The 17119-nt window shown below is 39.5% G+C and overlaps 1 protein-coding gene across 1 annotated transcript in view; it reads left to right on the forward strand.

The window, feature by feature from the left end:
- The window catches only part of A2M (alpha-2-macroglobulin), a 46689-nt gene that overhangs the window by 17845 nt on the left and 11725 nt on the right, over positions 1-17119 (forward strand). Inside the window, exons 16-28 of the mRNA XM_080662518.1 lie at positions 1555-1719; positions 2396-2507; positions 4189-4306; positions 5301-5529; positions 7024-7150; positions 7507-7628; positions 8023-8074; positions 12227-12310; positions 12765-12941; positions 13262-13349; positions 14174-14330; positions 14980-15054; positions 15499-15679. Coding sequence (XP_080518644.1) covers positions 1555-1719; positions 2396-2507; positions 4189-4306; positions 5301-5529; positions 7024-7150; positions 7507-7628; positions 8023-8074; positions 12227-12310; positions 12765-12941; positions 13262-13349; positions 14174-14330; positions 14980-15054; positions 15499-15679 — 1687 coding nt within the window. The remainder of the gene's footprint in view (positions 1-1554; positions 1720-2395; positions 2508-4188; positions 4307-5300; positions 5530-7023; positions 7151-7506; positions 7629-8022; positions 8075-12226; positions 12311-12764; positions 12942-13261; positions 13350-14173; positions 14331-14979; positions 15055-15498; positions 15680-17119) is intronic.

The following is a 17119-nucleotide window of genomic DNA, read 5'->3' on the forward strand; positions in this document are numbered from 1 at the left end:
CCATCTTAAAGCTTTGTACAATGTCTCAAGTATAGCAGATCTCAATTTCTCTTAATAGTTATATTTCATTCTACCATGGAGTCTAAGGTTTGCCTTTTAACTATGTAACAAAGTATTATGATCTTTGCTTAGATGGCAATGTTTCAGGGTTTGTTTGTTTTACCTAAAATGTTTATTTTCAAAATCACGAAATTTGTGCACTAGAGTGGGGGGTGTTCCTCAGCCCAGCCTGCACCCTCTCCAATCTAGGACCCCTCGGGGGATGTCCGAGCCGAACATCCTGCTCACAATCTGAGACTGCTGGCTCCCAACTGCTCGCCTGCCTGCCTGCCTGATTGCCCCTAACCGCTTCTGCCTGCCAGCCTGATCACCCCTAACCACTCCCTTCCCAGCCTGATTGACGCCTAACTGCTCCCCTGCCGGCCCAATCACCCCCAACTGCCCTCCCCTGTAGATCTGGTCCCCCCCAACTGCCCTCCCCTGCAGGCCTGGTCCCCCCCCCCAACTGTCCTCCCCTGCTGGCCTGGTCTCCCCCAACTGTGTGTGTGTGTGTGTGTGTGTGTGTGTCTAAGACAGGGGTGGGCAAACTTTTTGACTCGAGGGCCACAATGGGTTCTTAAACTGGACCGGAGGGCCGGAACAAAAGCATGGATGGAGTGTTTGTGTGAACTAATATGAATTCAAAGTAAAGGAGTGGAGGGGAGAGCAAGAGAACCAGATAGAACAGCCGGATCCGGCCTGCGGGCCGTAGTTTGCCCAAGGCTGTCGAACATTATGACCGCATGACCAGAATGACTGGAACGACCAGTCGACCAGTTGCTATGACACACACTGACCACCAGGGGGCAGATGCTCAATGCAGGAGCTGCCCCCTGGTGGTCAGTGTGCTCCCACAGCCAACCTCCTGCGGCCCCTCTCCCTGGCTGGCCAGCCCCCATCAGCCCCTGGTGCTACACCATTAGTAGACCTGCTTCTGGGTCAGGGTTTCCTATGTAGCAGAGCAGCTCCCTCGCTGTGATCTATTGAAAGTCAGCCCTCGACACAAAGGTTTGTCTCACTCCTGTCCTCTCCCTTCCCCAGGGGTGGGCTGGGCCACCCGCCCACTGTGGTGGCAGCACAGAGGCAAGGGAAAGAGAAGGGGGGGAGAAGTGGGGAACCGTGCAGTGGTGGGGTGCCAACGGTGGCATCAGCGTACATTACTTCCACCCCTGGCCCAACGACTGTCACCTCCTCTCCCGACCCCGCCAGGGCCCTCGGCCCAGGCTGGGACAGGGAACCAGGGATGGGTGGTGGCAGACATGGCCCCTTCCCCAGGGGGGCCAAGGGCCAGCTCCCTCCTCGGGGTCGGAGGCCAACCTCCCACGGTCCCTCCCCTGCCCCCACCACCACCACCACCACATGTATTCATGCACCAGGACTCTAGTCTTTTTTATAAAATATCTAAGCAATGAAGATACTCAAGGACTAATGGTGATTATTCTTTTCTTTTATCCTTGCATATAAGAAAAATAAACCACAAATCAGTTTGTCCTTCTGTCCTTTGCATTTGTACAGGTTTATAACCTGCTACCAGTAAAAGACCTCACTGGTTTCCCTGAAAGTTTGAATCAACAAGAGGAAGCTAATGGTGACTGTGTCAGTGACCAGATCAGCATCAATGGAATCATCTATTCCCCAATATCAAGTACAAATGAAAAAGATATGTATAGCTTCCTACAGGTAAATTCCTTCTATTGTATCTGGTCAGTTCCTAAGGTTTACAAACTATTATATATATTTTTAAAATTATTTATTTAATGCCTTCATATCATAGAGATGTCAAGTGACTTCTCCAAGGTCACTATAAGTAGAAGATCTACTAATAGCAAAGAGCCAGTACTGTAACTTTTTGGACTATTAATCAAGTTTTCTTTTTACTGAAATTCATTTCCTTATTATACTTATAAATATCAAATATATAAAATAATTACTGTTCAAAGTGTTTTTAAAAAATGAAATTACCTCAGTAGGTATACCTATATCCCTTCTACAAATGTGAATATTAAAAGTTTAGTATTAGCTCTAGCCAGTTTGGCTCAGTGGATAGAGTGTCAGCCTGCGCACTGAATAGTCCCTGGTTTGATTTGGTCAAGGGCACATGCCCGGGTTGTGAGCTCGATCCCCAGTAGCGGGTGTGCAGGAGGCCACTGATCAATGATTCTCTCTCATCTTTGATGTGTCTCTATCTCTCTCTCCCTCTCTCTTCCTCTCTGAAATCAATAAAAAATATTTTTTCAAAAATTTTTAAGTTTTATATTAAACTAATTGGATTGTTTATTAATTTCAATTTTTAAAAGTATGTGCCTTTATATTTTATAATGTTTATGTACTGATTAGGTGATAATTTTCTTCACAGGATATGGGTTTAAAGGTGTTCACCAACTCAAAGATTCATAAACCCAAAGTGTGTTCATACCATCAACCCCAACCCTATGCAATGGCAGGTGTTGCAAGATTATACGATTCAGGTAAAATAATAAATTGCCTAGTATATTGAACCAAATAAAAGGAATTATTAAAAGATAAAATCTGATTAAAATTAACCAAAAAAAAAACAAAAAACTTGTGATTCAGATATATCAAGGTTACATAGCAGTACGACCCCAAAAATTCTGATTGTGTCAAGCCCCCACATATGTAAAGCTGAAGAGAACACAGATTGTAAAAAGTGTTATAAGACAGGGGAAGATGTGCAGAATAAAAGAAGGGATTAATTCTGATTGAGGAATCAGGAAAGCCAGTCATAAAGAATTTGTATCCAGTACATAAAAATATGTGTAGTTCAAAAAAGAAGAGAAAGTTTTCAGGCATAGGATCAGTGTAAACAGAAACAGAAATGTTCACAAGTCGGGGCTACATTCTCACCAATCAAGTGAAGAAGTTCCTTAATGTCCCAATAATATCAGGCAATAATTCGTGTTGAAATAACACTCACTTGTCAATGATATGGGCTATTTCTTTGATGAGCCAGATAGTAATCAATCATTTGCTTCTAGTCTGAGATTGTCAAATCATGGTTGAATACAGGTTGAGTACAAACCAAAGAGTTTGTCAAATACCAAGAAAAAAATTTGCCCTAGCTGGTTTGGCTCAGTGGATAGAGCATCGGCCTGTGGACTGAAGGGTCCCAGGTTTGATTCCAGTCAAGGACACATGCCCAGGTTGGGGGCTTGATCCCCAGTAGTAGGCATGTAGGAGGCAGCCAATCAATGATTCTCTCTCATCGTTGATCTTTCTCTTTCTCTCCCTCTCCCTTCCTCTCTGAAATCAATAAAAATATTTTTCAAAGGAAAAAATTCAATTATGAACTGTCTATCTGGAATTTAAATTTAAATTATTGTATATTTGTATTATTATTTATAAATTACATTCTATAATCTTTTATCAGATTTATAGTTATGTATGTACAAGTATATATATGCACAAATATTTTTCCAGTGAGCTTTGTTAAATATTTACCAGTACATCATTAACAGAAGTTAAACAAGAGATCCTAACTGACACATAAGGAAATAAAGAGGGGTTTTTTCTTTAATCCTCACCCGAGGAGTGAGAATATTTTTTCATTGATTTTTAGAGAGAGTGGAAGGGGAGAGAGAAAGAGATGTGAGAGAGACACATAGATCAGTTGCTTCCCGCATGTGTCCCCACCGGGACCGGGATCTATTCTGCAACCCAGGTACTCTTTTTGGAATCCTTTATCCTTTCACTCCTATGAACTGTTTTACAAAGTCCCTGTCGTGATGTCTGGATATGATTTCTCTTTTCTCCCACGGAGAAACATACCAAATGGAAATTTTGATTCCCCGCTCCTCCCACCCCCATGTCATAGAAATCTTGACTTGCACAATGTGCAGTAGCCACAGAGGACTCCTTTCTGCCCCACAGACAATTCAAGGGTCTTTCTGCCTCTGTCTCAATGTTCTCTGTTTGTGATTCTCTTCCTCCACCTCACTCCTAGCTTATTTCAATAGTTAAGAATTCAGCTAAAATATTACCTTCTCAAAGAAGCTCTTCCTTAACACCCAAGTGTCCTCTCCTGGTTCCTATTTCATCACCTTGTTTATTTCTCTTGTAGCACTTATCACAGTCTCTTATAAGCTTGATCTTTATATTTATTGTTTCTGTCTCCTCCCTCACCCACCATAGAAACAATGACATTGAGATCCAGCAGCAATGATTATTTAGTACCTGCTTCAGAGCCTGTCACAGAGACTGTGAGAAAATACTTTCCTGAGACGTGGATCTGGGACTTGGTGGTAGTAGAGTAAGTAACTTCCTTTATATATAAGATACAACAGTAGCTATTCCTCAGAATTTTCAATTTTTAGTTAATTTTTCAATGTCCTAGTATTTATTTTGGACACATTGCTGGTTTTTTAGGAGAAATTGGACATAACTACTTCTGCTATGACAGCTCATTAATAAATTGCATCAGAGCTAAGAAATTTTGTACAAATTTATTTCAAAAGTGTTCAGAAAACAGGCATAAAGACTAAATAAAACCAAGCACTGCATAGATTAACACTTTAAAGAGACCCTTTATTGGTCAGCATTCTTGAATTAAGAACAGAATCAGTAAGGCAAACTATACACAATAGTCGTAGAATAGAAAATTATAAACTTGCCCTCAGTGGAACAGTATTTTAGAGATCAAAATTTAAGAACAATTTCAAATTACATATTTAGTTTATAACTATGCTAGAGGCCCAATGCATGAAATTCGTGCAAGAGTAGGCCTTCCTTTCCTCTGGCTGCCGGCACCCGGGACCTGGGCTTCCCTCGCAGAGGGAGGCCCTGCCCACCTGCCACAGCCCACTGGTCAGTGACCTGGGCCTCCCTCTGCGGGGCAATCATAGGGCAATAGCTGGGCCCTGATCAATTGCATTGCACCTGCCTTGGCTGGCCTGGTGCAAGTGGGTGTCATAGCGTGGTCCCAGATGGTCCTCCAGATGGTCATTCCGCTGTTCAGCTGTTCGGTCGATTCTCATATTACACTTTTATTATATAGGATTGTCTATAATAGATTATACTACAGCTATATGTCTATAGGAGATTCTAATATAGACTAGACTTTAAAATTATCAGATTTGGAAGAAAAGGAGTTATATGATCCTATTTTAAGCCTTGTTTATACTCTTCATTATTAGTATTTTTTCTGAGTGCATCCAAATCATGACAATAGAATCATTTATAGGGGTTCCTAGAAAGGATTTATTTAACTGCTTACTCTCTGTTCTTCCTATTGCCATCCTCACCAGCTCATCAGGCTTGGCTGAAGTAGGAGTAACAGTCCCTGATACCATCACTGAGTGGAAGGCAGGGGCCTTCTGCCTGTCCAGTGACACTGGAATTGGTATCTCTCTTCCCACCACTCTTCGAGCCTTCCAGCCCTTCTTTGTGGAACTCACAATGCCCTACTCTGTGATCCGTGGAGAGGCCTTCACACTCAAGGCTACTGTCCTAAACTACCTTCCCAATTGCATCCGGGTAAGAACCTCGCTTTCCTAAATTGAACACAAGGTTAATTAAATAAAAATTGCATTCCAAGGAATACTACTAGTATCAAACTCCTGTGTGGAAAATGTGCTTACCAGAATAAGAGTTCTATTAGATATTCATATGCATATTCATAACTATAGTTGTTGATATCTCCAAATACCAGATTGCAACTTAAAACAAGTTTCTTTCTCAGTCCCTTTTTTTTCCTTTCTAATATTTTTAAATTAAATTTACTAGGGTGACATTGGTTAATAATATTATATAGATTTCAAGTGTACATTTCTATGATACATGATCTGTATATTGCATTGTGTGCCCACCATCCAAAGTCAAATCATCTTCTGTCACCATCTATTTGGCTCCCTTTACCCTTTGCTACCCCCACTCTCTTACCTCTGGTAACCACCATACTATTGTCTGTGTCTTGATTTTCAATTCTATATTGCACATATGGGTGAGATTATATGGTTCTTAGCTTTTTGTGACTGACATTTCACTTAGCATCATATTTTAAAAGTTCATCCATGTTGTCTCAAGTTTCTGACTCATCACAAACTTTTAAGGTTCAGAAGTTTGTGTCATATGAAGATTTCTGATATGGACATCAAAAATCAATAGGCATCATTTACATGTCTTAGATTCTTCAAGATTTCAACCTCTATATTCACATATATTTAACTTTTCATGTATCATTAATTAAAAATTATTTGTGAGCATCTTACATCTGCTGAAACCATAACTGTTTACAAATCTTGTGTACTCTGCTGTGAAAGCTGAGAGAATGGTCAAGATTTCAGGCCAAAGAAGTAGAGTTCCCACAGGTACATGTCATCATGATTTTTCCTCACCTCTGGTCCCACCACATGAAAGAGCAGATTATACCAAAACTAATGGCCCGGTGCACGGATTAGTGTACATTGAAAGGAAATTAATTAGAAGGTGGCCAGTGGGATGGGACTGGGCAAGACAGCTGGATATGCCCTGAGCCAATCTCCCACAGTCCCTCTCTGACTGCCCATGGTGCAGTCACTGGTCACCGCAGTCAAAGGGCCTCTAGAGTCACTGGTCACCGTAGCTCAGCAGTAAACCAAATTTGGGGCCAACAGTGCCCCAGCAACAACAACAACCCACGGTCGAAGGTGGAATCGCATGGCCCCATGAGGAATCGGGCTCCCTCCTCTCTGGTTCCGGGGTGAGTCACCCAAGAACCGCTGCTGCCAAGTCACCACAGCTCGGCAGCTCCTGCATTGAGCGTCTGCCCCCTGGTGGTCAGTGCACATCATAGCTACCAGTCAGATGGTCAAACAGTTGGAGGGTCGCTTAGGCTTTTATATACATAGATACTAATATCTCAAGTTCAATTCTACCTATAAGGTCTTCAATATTAGGCAACCTGAAATCTAACCACTCTCCAAAATGCTTTATTCCACACCATTTTTCTTTGGTCCTCTGATCTCATCTCTGTCTAATGTGTGATTTCAGGTCCGTGTGCACCTAGAAGCCTCTCCTGCATTCCTAGCTGTCCCAGGGGAGAAGGAACAAGACTCTCACTGCATCTGTGGGAATGGACGACAAACCGTGTCCTGGGCAGTAACTCCAAAGTCATTAGGTGACGGACAGATTCCTAAAACTCCTCAATCCTATTCCAAGATTGTATATCAGTGGGATTCTTATATCTAGTTCTACTTTCCTCAGGCAAAGACACCCCCACCCTAGATGGTAGGATTTTTTTTTCTTTGTCTTTTATTCTAGGATGTCTAGAAGGATATATTTACTCCCCTCACCTCCATTTCCACCTCAGATGCTCAGTATCATTATTCTCTAGTTTGTGCTGCTTCTATTCCTGCTCCTGTGTTTTTAAAACAAAACCAAAAAAAGGGGGGTACAGAACATTTCTAAATCTTGGAGTTTAGAGGTATGGAAGAAAGGGGAGATCGTGCTCATCTCTACTGGCCCTTTTTTCAGGGACTGTGAATTTCACCGTGAACGCAGAGGCACTGGAATCTCAAGAATTGTGTGGGACTGAGGTGGCTGTAGTCCCTCAATATGGAAAGAAAGACACAATCATCAAGCCCCTTTTGGTTGAAGTGAGTAAGCCTGCCCATTTATAGGTAACAATGTGTCAATGAAAAAAAATGTGAATTCAGTTGAGATTATACCTTTTAGGTAAGAAGGGCTGCATAATATAGATATTTCATAATATTATTTTGTAGATATTGATATACATATCAATCAGTATCTGTCTCTATCTCTGTCTTTCCATCTCTCTCTTTATTTTCACATTTTCCCCTCACTTTCTCATCTATCAATCTGTCTCCTTCATATTGCTTTTGCTTATAGAATTTATTTATATAATACATTTGAAAAATCAGTTCTAGTTCTTCTCTTTACTATCAAGAAATTTGTGGTAACCCTATCAATACAAGTGTCCTGAAAGTCAGTCCATTCTCTCCTCTAATTTTCCTTTCTTTCCCTATAAAGCCTGAAGGAATAGAGAAGGAAGCAACATTCAACTCCCTGCTTTGCCCATCAGGTAAGAATCAGCCTTAATAATTAAAATAACATTAACTAAAGTTTGTATAACATTTGAAGCTCAAAGAATTTTATATATTACTAGAAGCCCAGTGCATGACATTCGTGCACTCAGGGGGCGGGGGGAGGGGGGGTCTCCTCAGCCTGGCCTGCACCCTTTTGCAGTCTGGGAGCCCTTAAGGGATGTCCAACTGACTGCTTAGGCCTGCTCCCCATGGACATCCTTAGGGCTGCCACAGAGGTGGGCCCCTGCGCTCACCAGCTGTCAGCCCAGCTTGTGGCTGAGCTGCGCTCCCTGTGTGGGAGTGCAATGACCACCAGGGGGCAGCTCCTGCATTGAGCTTCTTCCCCCTCATGGTCAGTGACCTTCATAGCAACCAGTTGTTCCACTGTTTGGTCGATTTGCATATTACCCTTTTATTATATAGGATTTCTACATGCACCCTATCAGTTAAGTAAGACCCAAAGAGCCATCAACCCATTTGACAAATGATAAAAGTGGTCTTAGAGAGGTCAAGTAATTTGATCAGGAGAATATCCAGAGCTCATGCATTTTGAGTCTTTTTCTCTTAGAGCAGCTGTGCAACCACCAAAATGTCTTTGTGACCAATGTGTGATGTGGCTATAGGTAGAAAGTGGGTAGAATCAGAATATTGCCAAGGGTATATTTTCCTGAATATTTAGTAATACAATATATGAGTAGCTAAATTCAGGCCACCCAACAGCACTTGATAATGGGACCATGCTATTTCCTGAAGAAGTTGTCATATCCTGTACCATTATGTTACATCAGTATTTGTATGATGTCAATCCTGTACCTAAGTCTCTGTCAATCATTTGGCAGGGACTGAAGAAGCTTACAGTAAAAGATAAAACTTTATCTTGGTGGAGAATTTTCTAGTCTAAACAAAAACATTTATAAAATTTAGTACACTAAGAAATATATTAACACAATGTGTTCTTACCTCAAACTGATGTCAAATCAACATCACATATATGTTCCTTGCCTTTCTCTGTCTACCTACTAATTTCTGTCCATTATGATTTTTAAATTGTCAAGACTTCAAATATATAAAATGTGTACTAAAAATATAATTGCTTGGTTGTTTAGCCTTATTTATACATTAAAATGAGTTTAGTGTTATCACCAAATCCTTTTATCATGGTTTCTCCTCCAATTCTGAGTTCTTCATTTTAATTTATCTCTTATACATCTATCTAGAGCTAATCATCAATTAGTTTTATTATAATTAACTTTAATTACCTATGTAATACAAAAATGCATTCTCCTTTAAAAAAAAGAAACCTTCATATTAAGGCTAATGTCACCTTGTTATAGCCTTTTTCAATACTTTAATGATCATCCGTGTATGTTTAGAAATAATATGTGTAGACGAATTTGTTTGTGTATTTATGATTTATTTATATGGCATAAGTTTCATTCTTTTACTTGCTTACTTTTACTCAGCAATTTGTCTTCAAAATTTATCCATGTTAAATTATAAATCTAGGTAATCCCTTTAAGTTCCCTTTAATTTCATTCTATAATATATCACAGTTCTGCTTGGTTTTTATGGTCATTCTCAAATTGTTTTTTCCAATTATTCATCAGAAAAAAGGAATAAATAAATACATGCATGGATAAATAAATATATGCATGCACACATACAGGGTGGGGCAAAAGTACATTTACAGTTGTTCATATGGAAAATTATTCTGTACATACAAAGTAGATGTCAAAATATGAAATTCCTGATTAGAAGGCAGTAAATATATTCTTAGTTTTAATAAAATATTTTTTACTTAAATTCATGTTTATATTTCCACCAATTTACACTCCCCACAATGATCACCATCATCTATTACCATAAAAGTTTTTAATTTTAACCAAAAATTTGGATGAAACAATATGTTATTGTTTTAACTTATATTTCTCTAATCACAAGTGAAGATGAGCTTATTTGTACATGTTTATGAACTGCTTTTATATCCTTGACTATTCTAAACTGTTGGAGTAGTTTGTCCTTTTTCTGATTCAACTGTAGGACACTGATTCTTTATCTATTGAATAAGTTACAAATATTTTCCTTTTTTTTTAATAACTAAGTTTGTTTTGGGGGGGGTTTAAATATATTTCTTTATTGATGTCAGAGAGGAAGGGAGAGGGAGAGAGAGACAGAAACATCAATGATGAGAGAGAATCATTGATTGGCTGCCTCCTGCACGCCCCCTACTGGGGATCAAGCCTGCAACCCGGGCATGGGCCCTTGACTGGAATCAAACCTGGGACCCTTCAGTCTGCAGGCCAATGCTCTATCCACTGAGCCAAACTGATTAGTGCTACAAATATTTTATTTTCTTTCGGTTGCTAGTTTGTCTTTTTACTTTACTTACGGTGTCTGTTTTTTTACAGAAGTTTTCTTTTATTTTTTTAAGTTTTCTTTTTTTAACATACAAATAATGTATGCATAGTTAATATAACTATTTGTATTAAATACATAACTACATTATATACTTAACTACATGATTGAATTTAAATTTAATTATATAGCTAATATGATTAAAAACATACATAAGACTTCTTGATGAGTTTGACGATTTAAGTATATACCACAACCTTAACCATAAACCTAACCATCATCTCAAAAACTTTCCTCCCACTCTATAATTTTGCACTAGAGGCCCAGTGCACATATTCGTGCACTGGTTGGGGGTGTGACCTGCGGGGATCAGCCTGCTGAGGGGGCAGCCAAGAGGCTGTGGACTCGTCCTCTGAGCAGCTGTTGAATGAGGAAATTAGTCTGAGCTGATATTTCGGGGTAATGTCTTGGGTAAAGGTGTGTTCTGTGTCCTGGAGGAACCTGGCAGAGAGCTTTGCACTCCAAAGCCACTCAGTGAATGTCCTTGATGTGTGATGCCAGGTCAGTGACACCATTGGGGATGTTCAGGGTAGCCATGCTCCAGGATCTTCAGCCATCAGGACAGCCACCCCGGGGGTTCCACAGTCACAACCCCTCTTGCCATCCATCTATGCCAGCTCCCCACACTCTTTCTAGGACACACCTTGGAGGGCCTGCATCAGCTGGGGTCAGGCCAGAGTCTGGATTGTCTCAAGTATTTGATAGGTGCAGAGACTCAGCCTCACCCTGAATCTGCTAGCGGCTGCTCCCACTGCAGGAGCAGCCATTCATCCCAGTCAGCTGAGCGGCACTCTCACTGTGGGAGCACACTGATCACCAGGGGGCAGCTCCTGCATTGAGCACCTGCCCCCTAGTGGTCAGTGTGTCATAGCAACTGGTCGACTGGTCATTCTGGCCGTTCCGCCGTTTGGTCACTGGGCTTTTATATATATAGATGATAAGAACATTTAATATAAGATCTATTCTATTAGCAAATGTTTATGTATACAATACAATATTGTTAACTATAGGCACTATGCTGAATGGTAGATCTCTAGAACTTACGCATCTTGAATAATAAAACCTTGTACCCTTTGACAAGTTTTATTAATTTTACGAAGAAGAAATGTAGCATTAAGATAAATACACTTCACTTTTTTTCATCTTCATGTAATTCACCAACATTAGAATGGCAGCAAATGTATGCTTATCAGCAGCAATTATCTTATTAATTTTCAATGAGTCAAATTTTGTTCATCTTTGCCCCACCCCTATGTCTAGGGCTTCCATAAAAATACTATTTTCATATCTGGTGACATTTGATGAAAGTTAAGATAGAGCATTATTATAGAATTTAGGAAAATTTTTATATTTTTATTTTGTTTATGTATACATAAGGGTTTTGTTTGTTTTTTTCTCTCACAACTGTTGAGTAAGGAGGTTGGGGATGGACATTAAATACATCATTTTGTGACAACCATCTTGTATCAGCCATAGAATGATATCAGGGGCACTAGTAAATGTGTAGGCTTCTTTTGGAATTCAAGTCTATACACTTGGGGGAGGACAAGTTCTGAAAATCTCAGAATCCTGTTCATACACATTTAAGATATAAAAAACTGGAATATTAAAAGAGAGACAGCTTTTCAGAAGTTTAGGTAAGGCATAGTTCTGACTCCTTGGTCTTAGAGCTCTTCAGGAAGATATATAGTAGAAATAGTTTTCATTATGGCTGACTTGTTTTTTTTCTCCAGGTGCTGAGGTGCCTGATCAAGTATCTCTGAAGCTGCCGCCAAATGTGGTAGAAGACTCTGCCCGAGCCTCCTTCTCAGTTTTGGGTAAGTCTCCAGCCCAAGTAGATTATTCTAGTACTAGAGGCCTGATGCATGAAATTCATGCAAGAGTAGGCCTTCCTTCCTCCGGCTGCCGGCACCAGCTTCCCTCTGGCACCCGGGACCCAGGCTTCTCGCACAGCTCCGGCTTCATCCAGAAGGTTGTCTGGAAGGACGTCTGGTCTAATTAGCATATTATACTTTTATTATTATAGATATTGACAGTTTCTACTGCATTTTTTTCCATAAATGCTTTCTCAAAATAACAATTGTAATTTAAACTTCTTTCTTCTCTCCTTTTTTAGGCTTGTTTATTGATTCAAATCATACTTCTATCCCTGGAAGATTTACCTTTCCTAAAAATCCCATTTCTTTACCCCAGCTAATAATTTATTTACTTATGATTCTGATAACTTATCATTGATAAGCTTTATGACTTCCCATCTCTCCCATTCCTTAGGAGACATATTAGCCTCTGCCATGAGAAACACACAGAATCTCCTACAAATGCCCTATGGCTGTGGAGAACAGAATATGGTCCTCTTCACTCCTAATATCTATGTTCTGAATTATCTAAATGAAACACAGCAACTGACTCCAGAGGTCAAGTCCAAGGCCATTGGCTTCCTCAATACTGGTGAGTGACTGAATGAGTGAGTGAAAACTTCACAGTATTACTTCAACAATAGATTGGATTTCCCAATAGGCTTGAGTTACTTATCAATACAATGATATATTAGCTCATCATACTATGATAGTTCTTATGATAAGAATACTATGAAAGTTAATTTCATGGTAACTATCCAGGGTCCAAACTCCAATAAAATGTTTTGGACTGAGAACCTTCTAACACATGACAGCAAATTTTAAAAAATATCACAAGGCCAAAGCATTTTGATAATTCTCTGGCTCCAGCATGTACAATCTTTCATACTGTTTCATAAACTTCAACTCCAGGTTACCAGAGACAGCTGAACTACAAGCACTCTGATGGCTCCTATAGTACGTTTGGGGAGAAATATGGCAGGAGCACAGGCAATACCTGGTAAGAAAAAGAGTTTTTTGAGCTATTTTTGTGCCAGCTCATTTACATACATTATCATAATTATATTCACAGTAACCTTATCAGATAGGTATTATTAAGCCTATACTTGGTTCTACTAGATAAACACAGCAAGATTAGCAAGGTAACAAACAGAAAAGCTGAGATTCAAATACATGTATGCTACACTTGACCCCAAAATTCATCCTGTTAATAATACATCAAGGTCTTCTTTCTAAAATAGTTTGGTTTTTTTTAAAAAAAAAAAAAAATATTCCCATAATCATGAGCATTTTAACGATATGGCCAATGAACATATCATATAATTTTATGTTCACTTCAGATTATATTATGTTTTTTTAGATCATACTCAACTTGACTGAGAATAAATTCACCAATAGAAGGAAAGAAATGAGAAGGACCTATGATATGAAACAGTTTTTAAATCTCTAAGGCAAAGCATTATTAGAGGTTGTTATTGCATGTAAGAGTTGTATATGAGAAGATCTGCCATCTACCAAAGGAAATCTCTAAAGAAAAGAAAGATTTAAAGCCTTACTCAAACACGTGTTTTTTTTTTAAAGTAACATTAGAAGTACTTAGACTCTTTGTAGCAAAGAAGATGTGCATCAGCAAGGAAATATAAGACCTAGCAAATTAATTTGAGTTAGCGGTCCAAAGGAGATGGAAGCTCTGCATACACAAGAATTCCTGTTAGATGACTTACATCAATGTAAAACGTGTCCTATGAAGCCTAATGCTGCAAAGTGGTTGTAAAACCATTTATGTAACAACATAAATATCATCATCACTTCCTCCCCTGTCAGGCTCACCGCCTTTGTACTGAAGACTTTTGCTCAGGCTCGAAGTTATATCTTCATTGATGAAGCACACATTAATCAAGCCCTCACCTGGCTCTCCCAAAAACAGAAGGACAATGGCTGTTTCAGAAGTTCTGGGTCACTGCTCAACAATGCCATTAAGGTGAAGTGTTCTCACACCTTTGATTTGCCCATTCTGAGGCAAATCAAGGATAAAAAGAGGTGGTAATAACCTAGGACCATGGTCAGCAAACTGCGGCTCGCGAGCCACATGCATCTCTTTGGCCCCTTGAGTGTGGCTCTTCCACAAAATACCATGGCCTGGGCGAGTCTATTTTGAAGAAGTGGCATTAGAAGAAGTTTTTGTGTGTGTTTTTTTGTGGGGTTTTTTTTTCTTGCTCTCCCCTCCTTTACTTTGAATTTATATTAGTTCACACAAACACTCCATCCATGCTTTTGTTCCGGCCCTGCGGTCCAGTTTAAGAACCCATTGTGGCCCTCGAGTCAGAAGAAGTTTAAGTTTAAAAAATTTGGCTCTCTAAAGAAATTTCAATCGTTGTACTGTTGATATTTGGCTCTGTTGACTAATGATTTTGCCGACCACTGACCTAGGAATTCCTTAGGGAAGGTATCAGAAGAAAATAAAACCTGGATAGTAGCAAGAAAGAGGGGATAGCATTTAGGTTGATTGCGATATTTTGCCCCATTGGGATGAATATGGGAAAGGATAAATTCCATGACAGTAGAAAACAGAGAGCTAAGAGTCTTGTCAGAAGTTAAATTACTCAAATCTCTCTCACTCATATTTACAGGGTGGAGTAGAAGATGAAGAGACCCTCTCTGCCTATATCACCATTGCCCTTCTGGAGATTCCCCTTCCCATCACTGTAGGTACCACCTCCTTCCCCTGCTGAAGCTTGATTCTGGATGCCATGAAACTACTAACTTGCTGTGTGAAATATCACCCTACTAAAAGCCAAGTGTCAGCTTTCCTTCTATGCAATTCCAATGCTTCCCAGCTCAGTAGAGAATTTGGTCTCTCCATTAAGAAAGATTTACACTTTCCCAGTAATGCTCCTGGGCTATTTATTCCCTAACCATCCCCCTCCCCAGCACACACACACAATGAATTCGAAAGATTTGGCCTATGTTCCTGCCTTATCAATGAGAGAATAACAGATAAAAAATACTGTTCTCTCTATCCGTAAGAATGAGGAGAGACAAATGCATTTGAAATCGTTTTTCCCTTCCGTTCTACAATCTGCATTTACCTGGGAATGCTAGCCTCCCTGTTCACACAACTCAGTTCCCTTCTTGTTGTCCCTTCACAGCACCCTGTTGTCCGAAATGCCATGTTCTGCCTGGAATCAGCCTGGAAGTCAGCAAAGGAAGGACGCCATGGAAGCCATGTCTACACCAAGGCACTGTTGGCCTATGCTTTTGCCCTGGCAGGTAACCAGGAAAAGAAGAATGAAATACTCCAGTCACTTAATGAGGAAGCAGTGAAGGAAGGTGAGAGCATACCTGAAATCTTTCTCCCATCCCACATTCTCTGTATCAAATACTACTAAATTGCAAAAATCTCCTCTACCTACCTCCTGTGATCTTTTTCTTCCTTCTTTTTTTGTCTATATCATTATAAAATCTAGGGTTTCTTAATCAATTCACACATCTAAAAAGAAAAGGCAGGATACTGTAATAGTGAGAAGCTTGGCCCCTGGAGAACAGCTCCAAAATGTATTACTTATATAACCTGGAGCAAGTCACTTAACTTGTCTATATTTCAGTTCCCTCATCAGTAAAATGGTGATAACAATAGCATTTAACTCATAGGGTTGTTGTCAGAGTAAAATGATTTAATCCATGTAAAGCACTTGGTAGAGTATATGAAACATAGTAAGTGCTATAAAAGTGTGAGCCACTATAATTAAGATATCAGTTCTTAATATATATATCCAACCCTTACCTGGTGCATCATATCATCTGAAATATCAGAAAGGACTGAAGGCAGTAGCAATGTGAACAACTTCTGGTATTCTATGCTCATTTCACAAGACTGATAATGTTGACAAATCTTTTTATGGTCACATAATACTTCTTTGTAAACAATGGTCTATATGGGGGGGGTGTCAAAGAAATAGAAAATAAAATGCAAATGATAATAAGATATCAAATAAAACATATCCTAACTTTCTCCCTTGACAGTGCCATTAATTGTTTATTCTTAAAATTGTACTGGGAAATATTTCAGACATACAAAAAGCCATAAAGAATTAGCAAAAACCTTTATACTTCAAGATTAAGAAATAAAATATTACCATTGTAGGAAAAATTCCCTGTGTACCATTCCCACTCCCAAAGGGCATCATTATCCTGAACTTCTCATTACAATTTCTGTGGATTTCTTAGTATTTTTATTGCAAATGTATCCCTAAGTAATATTCAAAATTTTTACATTTTTCATCTTTAGATAAGCAGTATCATACTTTTGATTATTTCTGCATCTTGTTTTCTTATCTGTTTGTTTGTTTACCTTTTGTTTTTCTTAAGTTCAACATTATGCTAATAGAAGTCCCCTATATGGGTGCCTGTAACTCTAGTTCATTAATTTTCTTTTTTTTAATTTTTTTATTGATTTCAGAGAGGAAGGGAGAAGGAGAGAGAGACAGAAACATCAGTGATGAGAGACAATCATTGATCGGCTGCCTCCTGCACACCCCCTACTGGGGACTGAGCCCGCAGCCTTGGCATATGCCCTGACTGAGAATCAAACTGTGACCTTCTGGTTCATAGGTCAATGCTCAACCACTGAGCCATGCCAGCTCTGCTCTAGTTCATTAATATTCACTGCTGTACAATATATTACAATGCATAAAAGGTCATGGTCTATATGGAGTGCCTCTCCTCATGGATCTTTTCTTCTTTCTTATTTGTTGCTATAACGAGCCATAC

This window comes from Plecotus auritus (assembly GCF_963455305.1).
Source record: "Plecotus auritus genome assembly, chromosome: 3".
Lineage (NCBI taxonomy): Eukaryota > Metazoa > Chordata > Mammalia > Chiroptera > Vespertilionidae > Plecotus > Plecotus auritus.